At 38.4% G+C, this 19,871-nt stretch overlaps 1 protein-coding gene and 3 non-coding genes across 4 annotated transcripts; 3 read left to right on the top strand and 1 right to left on the bottom strand.

The window, feature by feature from the left end:
* Nucleotides 1-4,063: 4,063 nt before the first annotated feature.
* Nucleotides 4,064-10,390, top strand: LOC148074714 (class I histocompatibility antigen, F10 alpha chain-like). The gene is made up of 7 exons (XM_087794824.1): nucleotides 4,064-4,324; nucleotides 7,961-8,239; nucleotides 8,436-8,726; nucleotides 8,885-8,986; nucleotides 9,140-9,157; nucleotides 9,290-9,346; nucleotides 9,436-10,390. The coding sequence occupies exons 1-6, from the start codon at nucleotides 4,069-4,071 to the stop codon at nucleotides 9,343-9,345; spliced, it is 1,002 nt and encodes a 333-aa protein (XP_087650950.1). The 5' UTR covers nucleotides 4,064-4,068; the 3' UTR covers nucleotide 9,346; nucleotides 9,436-10,390.
* Nucleotides 10,391-11,638: 1,248 nt separating this feature from the next.
* LOC148074713 (small nucleolar RNA U3) lies at nucleotides 11,639-11,851 on the top strand. Its single transcript, XR_015711999.1, has one exon. It is a non-coding gene; the product is annotated as a small nucleolar RNA U3 (small nucleolar RNA).
* A 7,113-nt stretch (nucleotides 11,852-18,964) lies between these two features.
* LOC148074712 (small nucleolar RNA U3) lies at nucleotides 18,965-19,177 on the bottom strand. Its single transcript, XR_015712034.1, has one exon. It is a non-coding gene; the product is annotated as a small nucleolar RNA U3 (small nucleolar RNA).
* Nucleotides 19,178-19,658: 481 nt separating this feature from the next.
* Nucleotides 19,659-19,871, top strand: LOC148074711 (small nucleolar RNA U3). Its single transcript, XR_015712030.1, has one exon. It is a non-coding gene; the product is annotated as a small nucleolar RNA U3 (small nucleolar RNA).

The raw sequence follows: 19,871 nt of genomic DNA, 5'->3' as shown, positions 1-19,871 counted from the left end.
CGTCTCCTCTGCCCATCAATTCAACTTAAATTCTAATCAACGTTTTTTTCCTTTTTTCAACGATGCTTCTTCTTCCCGAACACGATAATGTCGTCTACACTTAAAACAACAACAAACAGCAACAGACAATGCAATACCTCAAAAACGAGCATCAGCTTTAAGAAAGCACTATTAAAAAATATAATCTAAATTTGTGACAGAACCAGAGACTTACGTTTATTCGTCCAGGCAACCAAAACTAAAAAATATCTAATCTTTCCTAACTTACAATATAAAAAAATAAATAAAATAAAATAAAATCTATGTAAAAAATAAGATAAAATCTTTCTCACCTGATTCTTGAAGTAAGGTATAGTGGCGCGCCTGGTTGCCTGGAGAACAATCAGCTCAGAGTTCGTCTCGGAATCGAAAAGGCCTTCAAACCATCAGTCCACGCCAAGGGTCACGTGCACCAAGTTGTTGGGGGTTTTTGTGTTTCCATGAAGCGACCCCTCCTCAGCCTCGTACGTGGTGATGGAATGAAGGACAGACACATGGATGAGTTTAAGAAAAATGCTCGTTTAGTGAATTATGCAAAAGTCAGAGACAAACTTACGTGAACACGGCGCTAGCAAGCAGAGAGATCTATCGCAGACGTCTTCGAATGCCAGAACGCAAAGATCAGACAAAATGGTGGATCTTTATAGTAGAATATTCAGGTTAACGCCTCTAGTCAAATGTGAATGTAGGATTGGTCAGTAAGTGTAAACATTTGATTCTAAGATGGCCGGTCGCACGTGATCGTAGTGGAAATTTACCAAAAGTTGTTGTTTTCAAGAATCTGTTCCCAGCGACTTGTGTCCTTCAGAGTGAATTCTCAGACAGGTGTCCAGACGTCCTGGAATCTGGGATTGTTTAATCTTTCTGTGTGTGCAAGGCTTTGTGACCTCGGCCTTTGAGTTGTGAACCTGAGTTTAGTTTAAGTGAATGCAATGCAAGAATAGGATTATTTAATATGAATTAAATATGTAAGATTATCAGTTAATCAAGTGACTATTTGAAATGTGTGTTAAATCTAGATGATTGATTACAGTAAAGTTGTCATTTCCTTACATTGGGTAATATATACATGAAAGCTTTGGGATAAATAGCATAAGTTATGTGATGATGGAGCTCATGCTCTCTAAGGTGTTGATCACAGATTTGTCCAACACTGTGGTCAACATTAGAACAGAGAGCAGAGTCAGCATTTCTTCAGTTTGTTGTAGAGCCAACCAGTTGAGGAACCAGTGATTTGTTGGAGCTTCTGGTGCCACTAAAATCAACCTCAAACCCTCGAGCCTCACTGTTCTCAAGAGGAAAGAGGAAACACTGGTGGAAAACCATAGAAAAGCCTTGGTCGGCACAATGGATGATCAAAAACCTTCATCCCAAGAGTAGGCTTGTCTGACTGAAAGAGAAGACTGTGTTCTCGTCCTGGACAAAGTGCAGAATGAGACAATATTTACACTTTTAAAATGGAAAACCAACACTCTGATCATATTCCTCCCCTCAATACTGTGAACTTACATATTAATCCAAATGAAAGTTCAACACATGCACCAAAATGTTCACATTGAGTGTTTAAACCAACCATGTGGAAATGTTTAATGTTTCATCTTGACAAAGAAACAAAAGTGAGAAGAATTATTTTCAATAAACTATCATCAAGAACAATTTCTAGTCGAAGTGTGTCAGGAAACTTGTAGATTCATAACTTTGTTGGCAGCATTACAGACTCAACACAACACGCTCAAAAGATATTCAGTCAGGGAAGAATCATTGTGGCAGATAAGGACAATCACCATGAAGGGATACTGATCACATTCATTTGTGTGTAAACAAAACCTGATTGAAAATGTTAATTAAAATGGATTTAAAGACATTTTGATGAAGTTAAATAATGTAGCTCATCACACAACTTTATTTCTGTATGAGATTTATCAACTAAAAAAACAATCAAATATTGTATACTTTAAGTAAAAATGATATATTTTAATTCTATAATTCAACCTGAAAGTTACTTTTTTTATTTTCTCCACTGCTTATATCCCCACTTTCAACCTGCTGTTGCCTGAGACCTTTACTTTCTCTGACAGGTTTACTTTTGAGGGCCAGTTCATGCTAAGGTTTGTGGGTAAATAGTACCAAGAACAGGCAGTTTTACTTCCTGTGAGACCATACAATGTTGGAGAGATCGTAGAGCACCAAGAGCTCACTGACCAGGAGGGAACTGAAGATAGTTCAAGTGTTTTTTTAACTACAGAAAGTCTGTCCGTAAAATAATGATAAAAATGGTTCTTGAATTGATGAAAATGACTGAAAATCATTCAAATGTATTTACTGTTTGAGCTCAATGTCATGTTTGAACCACTAGAGGGAACTAGAAGCTTTTCTCGTCTCCACAAAAAACTCGTTTATTTTTTACGTTCATAGTAATATTTAAGAAAAACTTCTTTTCTGAATAAAAGAGAATAGAAAGGAAGGAAATAACGTTTATACATATAAATCATCGTATGTCAAAATAAAAAGCAATTCAATCCACTTTTATTTCTCTTCACTTTAATTTGACACTCCTGGTATTCCATAGTTCACATTCTGCGTGACTTTAAGGTTCAGAAGAACGACTCTAAGAAATAATAATAAAGTTTAAAGTGGAGTTTTTGTCACAGAAAATAGTCGTAATAACATGTTTGGTTTACTTTGACTTTCCATCTGGACGTGACGTCACACTGAATCCTCATTGGCTCAGATATTTCTTCCTGCGTCTGTTGTTTACTTTCACTTGTACTTCGTTCGTCGACCTGAAGACTTGTTGGATCCTAGTCTCCAGAAAAGAGCTGAAGATGAAGAAGGTGTTGTTTGTGCTTGTTGTGTGGATCCACAGCTCAACTGCGAGTGAGTCTCCTTCCTCCACTTTCATGTGTTCACACCTGCGTCACCTTTTATTTCTCCAAATACTCTTCACTACAACCTTCATGACCTTTTCACTCTCAGAGGAGTCAAAGTGTTTCACTGATTCACTTTTCATCTCAGAACCGTGAAGAAGTCGTACACAGAAAAGTAGATCCGAGCTCAATGTCAGGTGCTCACCTGGTGGCGCTGTTGAGTCACTTCTGTTGATTGACGGAGGAACTTGTTTGACGCTGAACAGAAAGTGACTCCAGAGTTTTGCTTCATGAGCTGATCACTTGTTTTTAAACGATGCTGCCATCAGGAGATTCATTGACTCACAAGAAGAGCTTTTACAATTTTCATTGATTTGACTTTAGTAAACAAGTCTATCATGAACTAAAATGAGGAAATAAAAACAAAGAAAGTGTCGCATTTCTTAAGTGCGCATGTTCAGACAACCTTGTAGCTCAGCTCACTTCAACATATTATCACATCTCACAGTTTATTGGAGCAACTCAGTGAAGCAGCTGCTCTGAACTTGTGTTTGGACTTAAAATATCTAAATGAAACATTTACAATCATGTTGAACAGTAATCTTCAGAAAAATGTTATTTATAAACTGATATAAACTCATGTTATTTAAGTTCATCATTAACCTTAATGTCCTTCAATGATCTTTATTCTATCAATCATTCTTAGATTTGTTCCATGAACTTGGTTTTAATATTTTATTATCTATGCGTTTTTTAAAAACAATTTCAATTTAGTTGTTTGATCTTTTTCAACATTGTTGCTCCTGTTTCTTCTTAATTCATCCATTTATTCTTTTAATTCTCTTTATTCCTTATTTGTTTTATTATAAATATTTATTACATTTCAGATTGTTATTAATATTAATCGTTTTTTCTTCTTTCTTCTTCTTCTTCTTCTATAGTTGTGTCCCAGTTAGCCAGGGTTCTTGGAGAGTGAAGTGTGAAGGATGTTCTGCTGGTGTCCGTGTGTGGACGTGAACTTTGTGTCACTGCTGACTGTCCCTCTGTTCTTCACCTCTTTGTCTTTGTAGAAGATGTGATTGTTCTGCTGCATCACAACGTTGTGTCATCAGAACCAGAGAAGATCTAAACTTTGTTTTTGTGTCTCACAGTGATTCACACAATGCAGTTTTTCCAAACTGCGTCTGCTGGAGTTAAAAACTTCCCAGAGTTTGTTTCTGTCACTTATGTGGACGGAGTTGAAGTGGAACACTACGACAGCAACACCAGGAGACTTGTACCCAAACAAGACTGGATGATCCAGGTCACAGCAGATGATCCTCAGTACTGGGAGAGAGACACAAATATCTTAAATAATGAACAGCAGGTCCAGAAGAACAACATTGAAATAGCAAAACAGAGATTCAACCAAACTGGAGGTTTGTTGTCTTTAAAATCAATGTTTGACCTTAAACTGAATCATGTTCAACCTTTTTACATCCTGAACCATCAATCTTGTATACAGAGTAGATCAGAGGAGGAAACTGGAGTAGATCATACAAGTTCAGAGAAGGAGAGAAGACCACAGTGGAGTATGAAACAGTGGAGTAGATCACAGTGGAGTATTAAACAGTGGAGTAGACCACAGTGGAGTATTAAACAGTGGAGTAGATCACAGTGGAGTATTAAACAGTGGAGTAGACCACAGTGGAGTATTAAACAGTGGAGTAGATCACAGTGGAGTATTAAACAGTGGAGTAGACCACAGTGGAGTATTAAACAGTGGAGTAGATCACAGTGGAGTATTAAACAGTGGAGTAGACCACAGTGGAGTATTAAACAGTGGAGTAAACCACAGTGGAGTATTAAAGAGTGGAGTAGACCACAGTGGAGTATTAAACAGTGGAGTAGATCACAGTGGAGTATTAAACAGTGGAGTAGACCACAGTGGAGTATTAAACAGTGGAGTAGACCACAGTGGAGTATTAAACAGTGGAGTAGATCACAGTGGAGTATTAAACAGTGGAGTAGACCACAGTGGAGTATTAAACAGTGGAGTAGACCACAGTGGAGTATTAAACAGTGGAGTAGACCACAGTGGAGTATGAAACAGTGGAGTAGACCACAGTGGAGTATTAAACAGTGGAGTAGACCACAGTGGAGTATTAAACAGTGGAGTAGATCACAGTGGAGTATTAAACAGTGGAGTAGATCACAGTGGAGTATTAAACAGTGGAGTATTAAACAGTGGAGTAGACCACAGTGGAGTATTAAACAGTGGAGTAGACCACAGTGGAGTATGAAACAGTGGAGTAGACCACAGTGGAGTATTAAACAGTGGAGTAGACCACAGTGGAGTATGAAACAGTGGAGTAGACCACAGTGGAGTATTAAACAGTGGAGTAGACCACAGTGGAGTATTAAACAGTGGAGTAGATCACAGTGGAGTATGAAACAGTGGAGTAGACCACAGTGGAGTATTAAACAGTGGAGTAGACCAGAGTGGAGTATGAAACAGTGGAGTAGATCACAGTGGAGTAGACCACAGTGGAGTGTGAAACAGTGGAGTAGATCACAGTGGAGTATTAAACAGTGGAGTAGATCACAGTGGAGTAGACCACAGTGGAGTAGATCACAGTGGAGTATTAAACAGTGGAGTAGATCACAGTGGAGTATTAAACAGTGAAGTAGATCACAGTGGAGTAGATCACAGTGGCGTATTAAACGTTGGAGTAGACCACAGTGGAGTATTAAACAGTGGAGTAGACCACATTGGAGTAGACCACAGTGGCGTATTAAACATTGGAGTAGACAACAGTGGAGTATTAAACAGTTGAGTAGACCACAGTGGAGTAGACCACAGTGGCGTATTAAACATTGGAGTAGACCACAGTGGAGTATTAAACAGTGGAGTAGACCACATTGGAGTATTAAACAGTGGAGTAGACCACAGTGGAGTATTAAACAGTGGAGTAGATCACAGTGGAGTAGATCACAGTGGAGTAGACCACAGTGGCGTATTAAACATTGGAGTAGACCACAGTGGAGTATTAAACAGTGGAGTAGACCACATTGGAGTATTAAACAGTGGAGTAGACCACAGTGGAGTATTAAACAGTGGAGTAGATCACAGTGGAGTATTAAACAGTGGAGTAGATCACAGTGGAGTATTAAACAGTGGAGTAGACCACAGTGGAGTATTAAACAGTGGAGTAGACCACAGTGGAGTATTAAACAGTGGAGTAGATCACAGTGGAGTATTAAACAGTGGAGTAGACCACAGTGGAGTATTATACAGTGGAGTAGATCACAGTGGAGTATTAAACAGTGAAGTAGATCACAGGGGAGTACTAAACAGTGAAGTAGATCACAGTGGAGTAGACCACAGTGGCGTATTAAACAGTGGAGTAGACCACACTGGAGTATTAAACAGAGGAGTAGACCACAGTGGAGTATGAAACAGTGGAGTAGACCACAGTGGAGTATTAAACAGAGGAGTAGATCACAGTGGAGTATTAAACAGTGGAGTAGATCACAGTGGAGTATTAAACAGTGGAGTAGATCACAATGGAGTATTAAACAGTGGAGTAGACCACATTGGAATATTAAACAGTGGAGTAGATCACAGTGGAGTATTAAACAGTGGAGTAGATCACAGTGGAGTATTAAACAGTGGAGTAGATCACAATGGAGTATTAAACAGTGGAGTAGACCACATTGGAATATTAAACAGTGGAGTAGATCACAGTGGAGTATTAAACAGTGGAGTAGATCACAGTGGAGTATTAAACAGTGGAGTAGATCACAGTGGAGTATTAAACAGTGGAGTAGATCACAGTGGAGTATGAAACAGTGGAGTAGATCACAGTGGAGTATTAAACAGTGGAGTAGATCACAGTGGAGTATTAAACAGTGAAGTAGATCACAGTGGAGTAGATCACAGTGGCGTATTAAACAGTGGAGTAGACCACAGTGGAGTATTAAACATTGGAGTAGACCACAGTGGAGTATTAAACAGTGGAGTAGACCACATTGGAGTATTAAACAGTGGAGTAGACCACAGTGGAGTATTAAACAGTGGAGTAGATCACAGTGGAGTATTAAACAGTGGAGTAGATCACAGTGGAGTAGATCACAGTGGAGCATTAAACAGTGGAGTAGATCACAGTGGAGTATTAAACAGTGGAGTAGACCACGGTGGAGTATTAAACAGTGGAGTAGACCACAGTGGAGTATTAAACAGTGGAGTAGATCACAGTGGAGTATTAAACAGTGGAGTAGATCACAGTGGAGTATTAAACAGTGGAGTAGATCACAGTGGAGTATTAAACAGTGGAGTAGATCACAGTGGAGTATTAAACAGTGGAGTAGATCACAGTGGAGTATTAAACAGTGGAGTAGACCACAGTGGAGTATTATACAGTGGAGTAGATCACAGTGGAGTATTAAACAGTGAAGTAGATCACAGTGGCGTATTAAACAGTGGAGTAGACCACACTGGAGTATTAAACAGAGGAGTAGACCACAGTGGAGTATTAAACAGTGGAGTAGATCACAGTGGAGTATTAAACAGTGGAGTAGATCACAGTGGAGTATGAAACAGTGGAGTAGATCACAGTGGAGTATTAAACAGTGGAGTAGATCACAGTGGAGTATTAAACAGTGAAGTAGATCACAGTGGAGTAGATCACAGTGGCGTATTAAACAGTGGAGTAGATCACAGTGGAGTATTAAACAGTGGAGTAGATCACAGTGGAGTATTAAACAGTGGAGTAGATCACAGTGGAGTATTAAACAGTGGAGTAGATCACAGTGGAGTAGACCACAGTGGAGTATTATACAGTGGAGTAGATCACAGTGGAGTATGAAACAGTGGAGTAGATCACAGTGCAGTATTAAACAGTGGAGTAGATCACAGTGGAGTATTAAACAGTGGAGTAGATCACAGTGGAGTAGACCACAGTGGAGTATTAAACAGTGGAGTAGACCACAGTGGAGTATTAAACAGTGGAGTAGATCACAGTGGAGTATTAAACAGTGGAGTAGATCAGGTCTCACTCTGGTTTCTCTCTCAGGTGTTCACATCAATCAGATAATGAGCGGTTGTGAGTGGGACGATGAGACTGGAGAGGTCAAAGGTTATGAACAGTACGGCTATGATGGAGAAGACTTCATCGTGTTTGACCTTCAGACTCTGACCTGGGTCGCTCCGAGTCCTCAGGCCGTCATCACCAAACACAAGTTGGACCAGAATGAAGGCATGAATAAATATAGACAGTTCTTTTACACCCAGGAATGTCCAAATGATCTGAAGAAGTTTGTGAAGTTTGGGAGCAAAACCTTGATGAGAACAGGTAGTTCCATGACCTTCTTCTCCTTCTGCTCTCCTTCCTCCTTCTCTCCCTCCTCTCTCTCCTCATGTCCTCTCTCTCTCTCTCTCCTCTTATCTTCTTTTCCTCACCTCCACCCCTGTCCTCCCTCCTCCTCCTCTCCTTCATTCTCTGTCCATCCTTTGACTTTCTCTCTGAAGTGTGGTGTCTCTCCCTTCAGAGCGTCCACGAGTGTCTCTCCTCCAGAAGACAGCCAGCTCTCCGGTCACCTGCCACGCTACAGGCTTCTACCCCGACAGAGCCATGTTGTTCTGGACCAAAGACGGAGAGGAGCTGCACGAGGACGTGGAACACGGAGAGATCCTCCCCAACCCTGACGGAACCTTCCAGAACATGGTGGACCTGAAACTCCCGTCTGACGACTGGTCCAGGTACGAGTGTGTGTTTCAACTGGACGGCATTCCGGAAGACGTGGTCACCAAACTGGATCCGTCAAACATCCTGACCAACGGTAAGAGTCTTCAGAACCTTCTTGGTGTCTCCAGAGGTTTCTTTCATCCAGATGAGAGTCCAGGTGTGGTCAGCATGGATCTGCTGAATGAGGCCCCACCACGTCTCTAACACTGGTCACCTGATCATGTCTCCACTTACTTTGCTCTCCATCCACAGCCAGGACTTTCCTGACCTTGTACATCATCATGGCCGCCGTCGCTGCCTCCGCTCTGGTGCTCACAGTGGTTGGATACTTCATCTACAAGAAGAAGAAGAAAGGTGAGAGTTTGTGATTTGATCCAGATCATCTCCAGATACTGGAGAGAAAGAATAGAAGGTCAAAGAAGGTCAGCAGAGATGAGAAGAGGTCAGAGGAACTCTTCTATGTTCATCTTCTTCAGGTGTAATTTGTCCTCTTTCTTTCCATTTCAGGCGACTCTGACTCGTCTTGTAAGTACATGATCTTGTCTCAGCTCAGATGTTGACCATGTGACAGAGTGCTAGCATGCTAGCATCAGTGTTGACACTAGTTTCATCTGCTGGTGAGAAGCACACAAGCTAACAGGGTTTGTGATCTTACAGCGGCCCCCAGCTCGGAGCTGGACCATCTGAAGGATCCGCCCGTGGACAGAGACTAAAGTCAGTGGATGATAATTGTCACTTTTCTTCAAGACTCACTTCACGCATGATTTTACAAGTTGATACATTTTTCTGTCTCCGTGTTTCAGGAGGAATCGACCAAGAAACGTCTTTTTCTTCTGAGACTCTGCAGACGTCAGAGCTGCTGATCTTTGTTCCTTCACTGGAAATGTGTTTGAAACTCACATCAGGATGTCATGTGATCTGAGCCGTTATGAAAACTACACACACACACAGATAAATGCACACACACGATTCTGTACCACACAAATACACTCACACACACAAACACTCACACACATGCTTCACTTTAACACAAATAAATGCACACACACAAACACTCACAAACATGCTTCTCTAAAACACAATAATGCACTCACTCACAATCACACACAAACACACACAAACACACACACACATGCTTCACTTTAACACAAATAAATGCACACACACAAACACTCACAAACATGCTTCTCTAAAACACAATAATGCACTCACTCACAATCACACACAATCACACACAAACACACACATGCTTCACCATCACACAAGGATGCACACACATGCATCTCTGACACACAAAAATGCACTCACAAACAACTGCAAACACACACACGCATGCTTTACCAAAGCAAAAAATGCACAAACACGCACACACACAAAAAAGCAATGACACACAATGACAAACACACACACATGTGCTTTACTACTACACAGAAATGCACACACATAAATACTTAAACACATTCTTCTCTGGTGCGACAAAAGCACTAACACACAATAACTAACGCACACACACAGATGTCTCTGTAGACAAAATGATACACACACGGAAAATATATACAGACAAACAGAGTCTAAAAACAGGTACTGACACACAAAATCAGGCACACATGCCCAAACACACTCACGGAAACAGTTGAACAAACCTGAAAATAGGCGCACACACAAATAAAAAGATAACAAACACATGTATTTACACATCAAATAACAAACAGAAGTACAAACATGCAAAAACCAAAATGGAAAAAAAATCAGACACACATTGACAAATTTAGGAATGTGTAGACACACACACACACACACACACACACACAAGTACACGCACAGACAGTTTTGTGTTCATGTAATAGTTTGTGTGTTTTCTTCCTGGTGTGTAGACACTAGTTAATGAAGCGTCAGTTGTGATGTCAGAGGTGAAGAATCTTGTCAAACATAGTTGAACTGCTGCTTCATTTCTTGTGTGTTTTGATCTTCAAATAAATGGACAGAAAACGTCCACATGTGTTTGGACTCCAAATGTTCAGTAAAGTCACTTGTCATTGAGGGTCAGTGGAGGCTCAGAAAGAATCCATTTGTGCAGCTGTTATGAAAGGTCAACATCTCTGACCTCTCCTTCTGTTTCCTGATCAACTCATGTCCTAAATATGACTGTATTGCTTTGATCAACTCGTCTTGTGCTGAACAGGTGCACATAAGTTGTGTCCACTTTTGTGTAGAAGAAAAATCCAGAAGAGCTTGTGCCGACAATTCACATGTAGAAACTTGATTCAAAGTTTCCTGCTGAGTCGGCTGAATGTGTTTGTGGAGGTTTGCTCTCTGACCTGCTTCTCTCAAGTCAAACTTCATCAGGTTACACAACCATGAGACGCCGATCTCACGCCACACCTGTGCCGCCATCTTAGATCCCGCCAGAGCTCAAATGTGCAACACTGACGACACATTTGGACAGGTGTGGTGAGACGCCCAGTGTGGATGTTTGACTCCGCCCCCCGAGCACCTGCACCAGTCAGGTGTGCCTCTATGAGACTTGTGTGTCACGCCCTCACTGCACTCAACTGCTTTCTGTTTGCAGCGTGGAAGAGGACACCACAACAATCCACCTAGATCGCCCCCTAGCTGTGAGTCGCTCACCTAAGTCAACATTTTTATAATTGAATAAATATTTTCATTTTAACATCAAACACAACTCTTGTTCAAATGTATTTTCCCTTGTATTAAACTATATTGTTTAATGTTTACAATTGTTTGTAATGCATAATAAAATAACCTGATATAGTTGTTTTAATGTCATGGTGATCAATAATCACAGTTTAGATGAATTATGGAATTGAACGTAGTGATTTTGAATACATGTTGTGTATAAACTATGAAACTACAATTATGTTTTCTAGTCTCATCTCTTTGCAATCAAATGAATGACAGTAACATTTTAAAATTCAAAAACTATGCATCCGTCACTGTAATGGTTTGGTGTGAGGATGGAGTGTGATGTTGGTGCAGAGTTAAGTTAAGACTATACTTTCAGCGATCATTTCTATAGTTCTTAACTTAAGAAATGTGTTTGTAAAGTGTTTGGTGTCACTAACCATGATGAAGAGTTGTGATATTCCTTCCTGAGTGTGAAGCAGACAGAGAATAATGATTGACTTCATATGTTCTCTGTCATTGATGATCCTTCTTTACTTCCTTGTGCAGTATTGAGAGGAATATGATCAGAGTGGTTGTTGTGTTCAAGACAATATACTATTAAGCGACATTTTTAATGTAATTCTTTATAACTTTTAACAAAAATAAAATAAAAATGTATTTTCATATTAATGTAAAGACTATAGTTTGTAGGTCTTTTTGTCTTTGTTGAAATTGATATTAAAAAATATCCAAACCTCTGTGGTGCTCGTCTGTAACATCTCTCTTGTACTGAAGCCTTGACGACAACAATTGTTCTGGAAAAATGAAAAGACACTGTTTCATGAAGCTTCACCAGACCATCACTAGTATTTGGATATTTTAAGTTTGTCATTTTGGAACAAGATGTGGACAAAGACCATTGAGCGTCATTTGCTTCTTTAAAATGAACAAACGTTTTTTTTACTATAACTCTGAAAAGGAACCCATTATTCTAAAATGAATCACAACTGTTGAACAACATGAGGCTGAGTAGAAAATTAGTATTTCACCTGAACTAAATTGCTTTTACCATTTAGCAGAACAAACAACCACTCTGATCGTATTCCTCCTCTCAATACTCCTAAAGGAAGTAAAGAAGTAAGTAATTTGTATTTATATAGCGCTGATCATCAATGACAGTGAACATATGAAGTGAATCATTATTCTCTGCATTATCATTTTTTCACTGATAGCGGTTGATTTTATTGCCCATATATGAGACAAACATACTTTGTACGTTTCACACGGTTTCAAAATCAACAGGTTATTTTTGTTTCCATGGTTCTACAAAGACATGTGACACTCTCTATAGGAGGATTTTATGGATCTCTTGGCCCTGACTCACTGTTTCAACCACACCTTAGATCTTGTTCTAGCAAACAGACCTGAAGTTAAAACAACAAATGTCTCTCCTCAGAACTCAGTTTTGTCTGACCATCAAGTATTAAATGTGTTCTATGTATGTAGAATCCTGCTGATAAATTCTTGAGGAGCGTGATATTACTTTTTCAATTTAAAATATTTGTATCGAGCACAAGTATGCAATACAGGCATTCCAGGCAATGTTGGTCTGATGTAAAGGCAACTATGTAAATATGCAGACACAGCAATGTTACGTATATGCTCTTTTTTTTTCAAGAGACAGTAAATTCAGAAAAATAATCTATTGCAATACCAAAGAAACAACAACAACAGAGTGTACATATAGAAACAAAAAAAACACATAAAACAATGAAAAATAAAGGTCAAGACAAAATCAATCCCTCCTGTATCACTGCTGTATTTAGACAGAGCTTTACCTTGTAATTTAAATGAACATGTTGATTGAAGATTAAACCAATTGTAAATATTTACAGGGTCTTAATCTGAATAATTAAAAAAGTTTGCATTCAACTTTTATCATTTAGTTCTAGTGATGTTCTGGATCATGGAGATCTTTTAAGGCCCTTGTATATGAATTGTTTGGCATTTGAATTTTCTGCTCCTGCACTCTGCTCAATTCATGAGTAAAAAAAAATCAATTTTTGGAACAAATCATTTAATCGTCGTAATTGTCGAGAAACGAAACAAATGCTTTGAGACACCATTTCAAATGTAATCTAGATAGAACTGCTCAAGGATTGTCAAGTTCAGAACACTCTTGCTTTCAGTACAATTGTTCTGGTGGTTGTGATCCAGTTGTGGGTTCGACTCCAGCCCAAGAAACATCAAAGTTCTTCGGTTTAAATAAAATACTTGGGAAGAAGTAATGTGACCTTCCTTGGTGAAAGTTTGTGTTGTTTCTCCACTGAAGGTCATTCTAAAGTCGTTCATTAAAAGTTGGGAAATGACATGACATCAATTTAAATACAGTTGGTGCTGAAATACTTTGTAAAATAGAGCTACTATAACACAAGTTGTCCACAATGATTGATTTTAAACTTTTTTAAAGAATTTAAGTGTTAACTTGAACTTTTTCTTCTAATCTTTGCCTATGAGGTTTTGTTGTTGTTGGAGTTTGTTGCTCATTACCATCTGGATCCACTGATACTAATGGATTTTTTTTAATTTATTTAATTTTTCAGAACAAAATGGTACATTCAAGTATAAAGTATTGAGTGGAAAAGAAAGATGAAATATATGAAGAAATGCGAAATAATAATAAAATAAAATATATTTAAAAAAAACACACCCCAGGGAGCATACCCATCAAACTAGTTACTTTACAAAATACTTATATTTTTCAAGAGTTAGAAAAAGAAAATCAATAAATGCATTGAAGCAGGGCAAATATGGAAAATAAAATGACATATTTCCTTTAATTAAATTGCTTCTAATTGGTTTGACATATTCTGTCCATTTGGTCCATATCTCGTAGAACTTGTTCATATCTGTTTGGAGTGCAAAGGATAACTTCTCCATCTTATAGATGTCGTAAACGATGTCTATCCAGTTCTGTCGTGGGTGGTTCAACTTGTAACCACTTCCTCGTGATACATTTTTTACTTGCTGCCAACAATATGAAAAGCAATTTCTTGTCTCCATTATTACAGTTTTCTATTGGTTAGTCACCCAGGTACATGTTTTCACCTTTACAGGGAAGATTCACACCAAAAATGTTGTTTAAATGGCTGTGGATCTCTGTCCAAAAAGCTTTGATTCCACTGCAGCTCCAAAACACATGCCAGTGATTTGCTCCATTATACCCGCAAAGTCTCCAACATGCTTCATCCGTGCCCATGTGTATTTTTGAATGGGTGTGATAAAAAATCGAATAATATTCTTCCAACAGAACTCCCGCCATGTATTTGATCTTGTTGAAAACCATTGTAGATGATACATTTTTTTCCCAGCTCTCATTTGTGATTGATATATCTCCATCTTTTTCCCATCGCTGCTTTATATATCCTGTGTTCTCTTGTTTAGATTGTCCAATTCCTTTGTACAATTTAGATACTATTTTATTGCTATTATTTGCCTCCAATAATGAAATGAAAATCTCTAGTAATCCTTTTCCACATGCATCAATTGGCTTTTTCAAATTTTGATTAAAATACTTTCTGACTTGTAAGTATCTGTAAAAATCCTCTTTTTCTTAAGGTTTTCAAAACTCTGAAAATTCCCTTTGTGAATAAATGATTGATAATCAGTTAAACCTTTTGAGATCCAAGTCTTAAATCTGCCGTCCCTTTTATTGGGCACAAAATCGGAGTCAAAAGCACACCACCTCAAGATCCTCGGGGAATCCCCTAGGTGGCAGGACTTGACCAATTCTTGCCAAGATTTTAGGAAAATCCTTAAAAAGTATAGTAGTAAAAAAGTAGTAAGTAGTAAAAGTATGATCTGCAACCTTCATTTCATCCTGTAGCTTGTTCTCTGCTATGAGAGCAATCAATGGAACACCATTTACGCTAGAACCTTCCAAGTTCTTCCAACCTGCAGTGTAAGATCTTGAACAGAGACAGATTAAGGGCCTCAACTGTGCTGCATGGTAATAATGTTGAAGGCAGGGCAGGCCCATACCTCCCTTCTCTTTACTTAACTGCAGTGTTTTATATCTGACCCTGGGTTTGTTCTCCTCCCACATAAATCTTGAAATTAATCTGTCCCATTCTATAAATTGTTTTGGTGGAATTTTGACCAGGAGACATTGAAAATGATATAATATTCGTGGCAGAATATTCATCCTGATGGAGTCTATCCTTGAGTGAAGATTTAAATATGGTATAGTTGCCCATCTTTGTAAATCCAACTTAATTCTTTCACTCAAAGGTCCATAGTTGATGTCATACAGTCTCAGCAAGTCTCTAGGTAGTGACACCCCTAAATATTAGAATTTTGCATCCCATTTCCAGTTATACATATTCCTGATTTTTCATGGTGGGTCATAGTTCAGTGTTAGAACTTGATTTTATCAATATTAATTTTGTAGCCTGATAGTAGACCGTATTCTTTTAGCATCTCCATCACTTGTGTCTGAGAAGGTTGTGTTATGGTCAACAATAAATCATCAGCAAACAACGCAAGCTTTTGCTCCCCCGTGGACATCATGACCCCTTGGATTTCTGTCCTCTGCCTTATCCATTGACCCAGAGGTTCTATGAAAATGGCAAACAATAGTGACGCACAACACCCCTGTCAGTTTCCTCTCTTCAGAACAAATGATTTTGTTAAATATCCATTCATTTAATTCTAGCCATTGGTGTTTTGTACAATGCTGCAAAAGTATCAATTATAGTATCATGAAATCCAAATTTTGATAAAACTTTATATAAAAATGACCAACTTACTGAGTCGAACGCCTTTTCTGCGTCCAGACTCAGTAACAGCGTTTCCAAGTTTTGATTCCCAGCTTGTCTTATAATGTGTAATGCTCTCCTGATGCTATCTTGAGTTTGTCTATTTCCAACAAAGTCTGTCTGGTCCTCATGAATTAATTTAGGTAAGATTGGTTCAATTCTTCTTGTTAGTATGGAGGTGGACAGTTTATGATTAATGTTCAAAACGCTCACTGGACAGTAATTCCCAGATTCCATATTATCTTTCCCTTCTTTGGGAATGACAGATATGATCGCCTCGCTCCATGAGGTACAACTTTATGTTCTAAAACCCAGTTAAATGTTCTCAGGAGTGTAGTAGTTAGTTGATCTTGCATTATTTTGCACCACTCGGAGGTAAATCCATCTGTTCAGGGGGATTTCCCTCCTTTTAATCTTTTAATTGCTGATCAAAGTTCATTTTTTTATGTTAATTTTTAGTTTTGTTCATTGTTAACCATTAGAAGCTCAATATGGGATAATAATTTGTCAATCTGGTGGACATTAGCTGTTAGAGGTTGAGAATAGAGCTTTTCATAACATTTTAAGAAACATTTCTGAATGTTTTGTTGATTAGTTTCCACTTTTTTAGTTGTGGGGTCTCTGATTTTGTGTATAGACCGGTCAGCTTGCTGTTTTCTCAATTTGTAGGACAGGAGCCTCATAGATTTTCCACCAGCCTCGTAGTATTTTTGCTTGGTGAAAAGTAGTTTTTTTTGTATTTCATGTGTATTTATTTCATCTATTTCTTTTCTTAGTTTTTGAACTTTCAATTGAGTGTCATCATCTAAGGACTGAGAGAGTTTCATTTGAGTTGTCCTCAGTTTGTCTTCTAATTCCATAAGTTCTTGTTGTCTGAGTTTCTTCTCATATTAAAAGATAGAAATTATTTTACTCCTCAACACAGCCTTTGTTTAGAGCATCCCATAATACTGGTGGTTATACTTCCTTTTTATCATTTAATTCTAAATAATCTTCAATTTCAGCTTTCAGTTTATCTTTAATAGCGTGGCTATTTAACATTTTTGAATTTAGTCTCCAAACTGTAGATCTAAGCTTTTGACCAGACAAACGTCATATAGACAGGACCGTGGTCAGAAACACTACTAGGGCCTATTTCACAGATAACAACAGATCACGAGAGTAAACATTATGAGCTGCTGAGTAATGTGTATATTCTCGACTTTTTGAGTTCAACTCTCTCCAAGTATCAATAATTCCCACTTCTTCCATAATATTGTTGAACTTATTGTTGATGTTTCTTGTGTCTGACTTGCCATTAGATGAGTCCATTTTGGGGTTAAGTCGAAGATTGAAGTCGCCCCCACAAATCAACATCCCTTGGCTTTTTGTTGTCATTATTTCAAGTAAACGTTTAAAGAAGGACTAGTCACTCCCAGGTGGAACATACACGTTAAAGAAACTCACCAAATCATCTTCAACTTTACCTGTAATTGTTATAAATCTACCTTCATTATCTTTATACTCTGAGATGTGCTGGTAATTGACTGTGTTATTTATGAGGATTGTCACTCCCCTCCTTCTTCCTGAACTGTGAGAAGCATAATAGACGTGTTCAAATCCTGATTTATTCAGTTTACCATGTTCTATGTCATCAAGATGTGTTTCTTGTAAGAAAGCAATGTGCATTTTATCTTTCTCAAGTTTTGACAATATCTTCGCCCTTTTAACTGCGTTGAGTACGCCGTTAATATTGAACAAAACAATATTTATTGATCTTTTATCCATTACTGGTGTCCTTTTTGAACAATTTCACAAAACTGGTATGCTCCCTCCCCCCTCAAAAACCAAAAACAAATAAACAAAGGCAGAAAATCTAACAAACTCAATATTACATTCAACTTAATAAACAACTTGAGTGACTCTCAAAGGAGGGTCTCAGGAACTGACATGCAAGTGTGACGTCGTATCTCCATTTTCTCAGATCCTCCGTTGCTTCCTCCACTGTAGCGTAGGTTCTGGTTCCGTCTTTGTATTTCACTCGTAGTCTGGCCGTGAAGAGAGTCTGAAATTGAACTTGGTTTTCCTTCAGGACTTTGCGCACCTCTGCATACTCGCACCGCTGTTTGATGATGGCTGGAGGATAATCTTGATCCATGTTTATTTGGTTAGATTTCCAGGAGAATCCTCTGCTCTGCCACACCTTGGGAAGAATCGACTCTTTCGTTGAGAAACTCAGAAACTTGACGATGATGGAGGTCTAGTGGACCGGTGCGCTCTCTCCATCCTCAGCTCCTCTGCTTTCTGTCATCCCAAGTCCTTCACGAAGCAAGTTCTCCACAAAAGTTATCATGGAGGATGACTCCTCAGCCCCCTCCGGAACGCCATAGATCCGTATTCTTTTCTTCTTTTCTCTTCTAGATCGACTTTCCAAGTCCACCATCTTCTCCTCGACTCTCGCGTGTAGCTTTAGCATCTCCGTATAAACTTCCTCGACGTTCTGAAGCCTTTCTTCTGCCGTCACCATCCGTCCCTCTGCCTCTTCCATCCTTGTATTTAGCTCCGACATCTCTTCTTTTAATGATTGAACTTGAGTTTTACTTTCCTGTCAGAACCCTCTCAGTTCTTGCAGGATGAGATCCATGTCGGCCATGTTGGCTCCTAGCTTCGTTGTCTGCGCCGCTACAGGTGTTTTCTCTGTCCTTCGAAACACGTCTTTCGGGTCCAAATCACGGAAGAATGCTTGACCCCTTTGTTTAAAATGTGAATTATTTAGAAATGTCTCTGTTTGTGGGGGTTATTTAGTAAATTGATCAGGTTCTATTGAGAGCTTCTTCACAACATCACATTGATGTTCACCCAGATGCTCCTGACAATGCTTATTGTTTATGTTTAACTTTGACATTCAATCACCACTCTGATCATATTCCTCTCAATACTGCACAAGGAAGTAAAGAAGGATCATCAATGACAGAGAACATATGAAGTGAATCATTATTCTCTGTCTGCTTCACACTCAGGAAGGAATATCACAACTCTTCATCATGGTTAGTGACACCAAACACTTTAGTAACGCATTTCTTAAGTTAAGAACTATAGAAATGATCCCTGAAAGTATAGTCTTAACTGCTGTCAGTCAAAGAATGAAACTACATCACATGGTCACATGTCTTCACTGGCAGTGCAGTTTAATAAAAGACAAAGATCAACTGTTGGATTTTTTTTCATACAGACACTAAAAATGGACAAAATATAACTTGAACAATATTTCAGAAAGAAAGAAAGTCAAATTATTTGTAAAATATAATTTAATCCAAATTAATATTCAAATACCTTTTTTAAATTTGTTTCATAAACAAACATTTCTCATGAGGTATTTCTTGATTGTGTTTTTTAATGAATGTATAGTCTTCCTGTAAATGTCACTGTGGAGTGTTAGTTACATTTTTAGATACATTTTACATTCATGTTTGTATTTACTCTAAAACACAGTCTTTTTTTTGCTCATATACTTGCAATTTAATGAATGAAAAATGTTTTTAATCAACCATCACTTTAGTAGTTTGGTGTGAGGATGGAGTCTGTAGTTGGTGCAGAGTTAAGTTAAGACTATACTTTCAGGGATCATTTCTATAGTTCTTAACTTAAGAAATGTGTTTGTAAAGTGTTTGGTGTCACTAACCATGATGAAGAGTTGTGATATTCCTTCCTGAGTGTGAAGCAGACAGAGAATAATGATTCACTTCATATGTTCTCTGTCATTGATGATCCTTCTTTACTTCCTTGTGCAGTATTGAGAGGAATATGATCAGAGTGGT

This window comes from Callionymus lyra, chromosome 7 (assembly GCF_982586985.1).
Source record: "Callionymus lyra chromosome 7, fCalLyr1.hap1.1, whole genome shotgun sequence".
In the NCBI taxonomy this organism is placed as follows: domain Eukaryota; kingdom Metazoa; phylum Chordata; class Actinopteri; order Syngnathiformes; family Callionymidae; genus Callionymus; species Callionymus lyra.
This window is presented reverse-complemented; position numbering and strand designations above follow the sequence as displayed.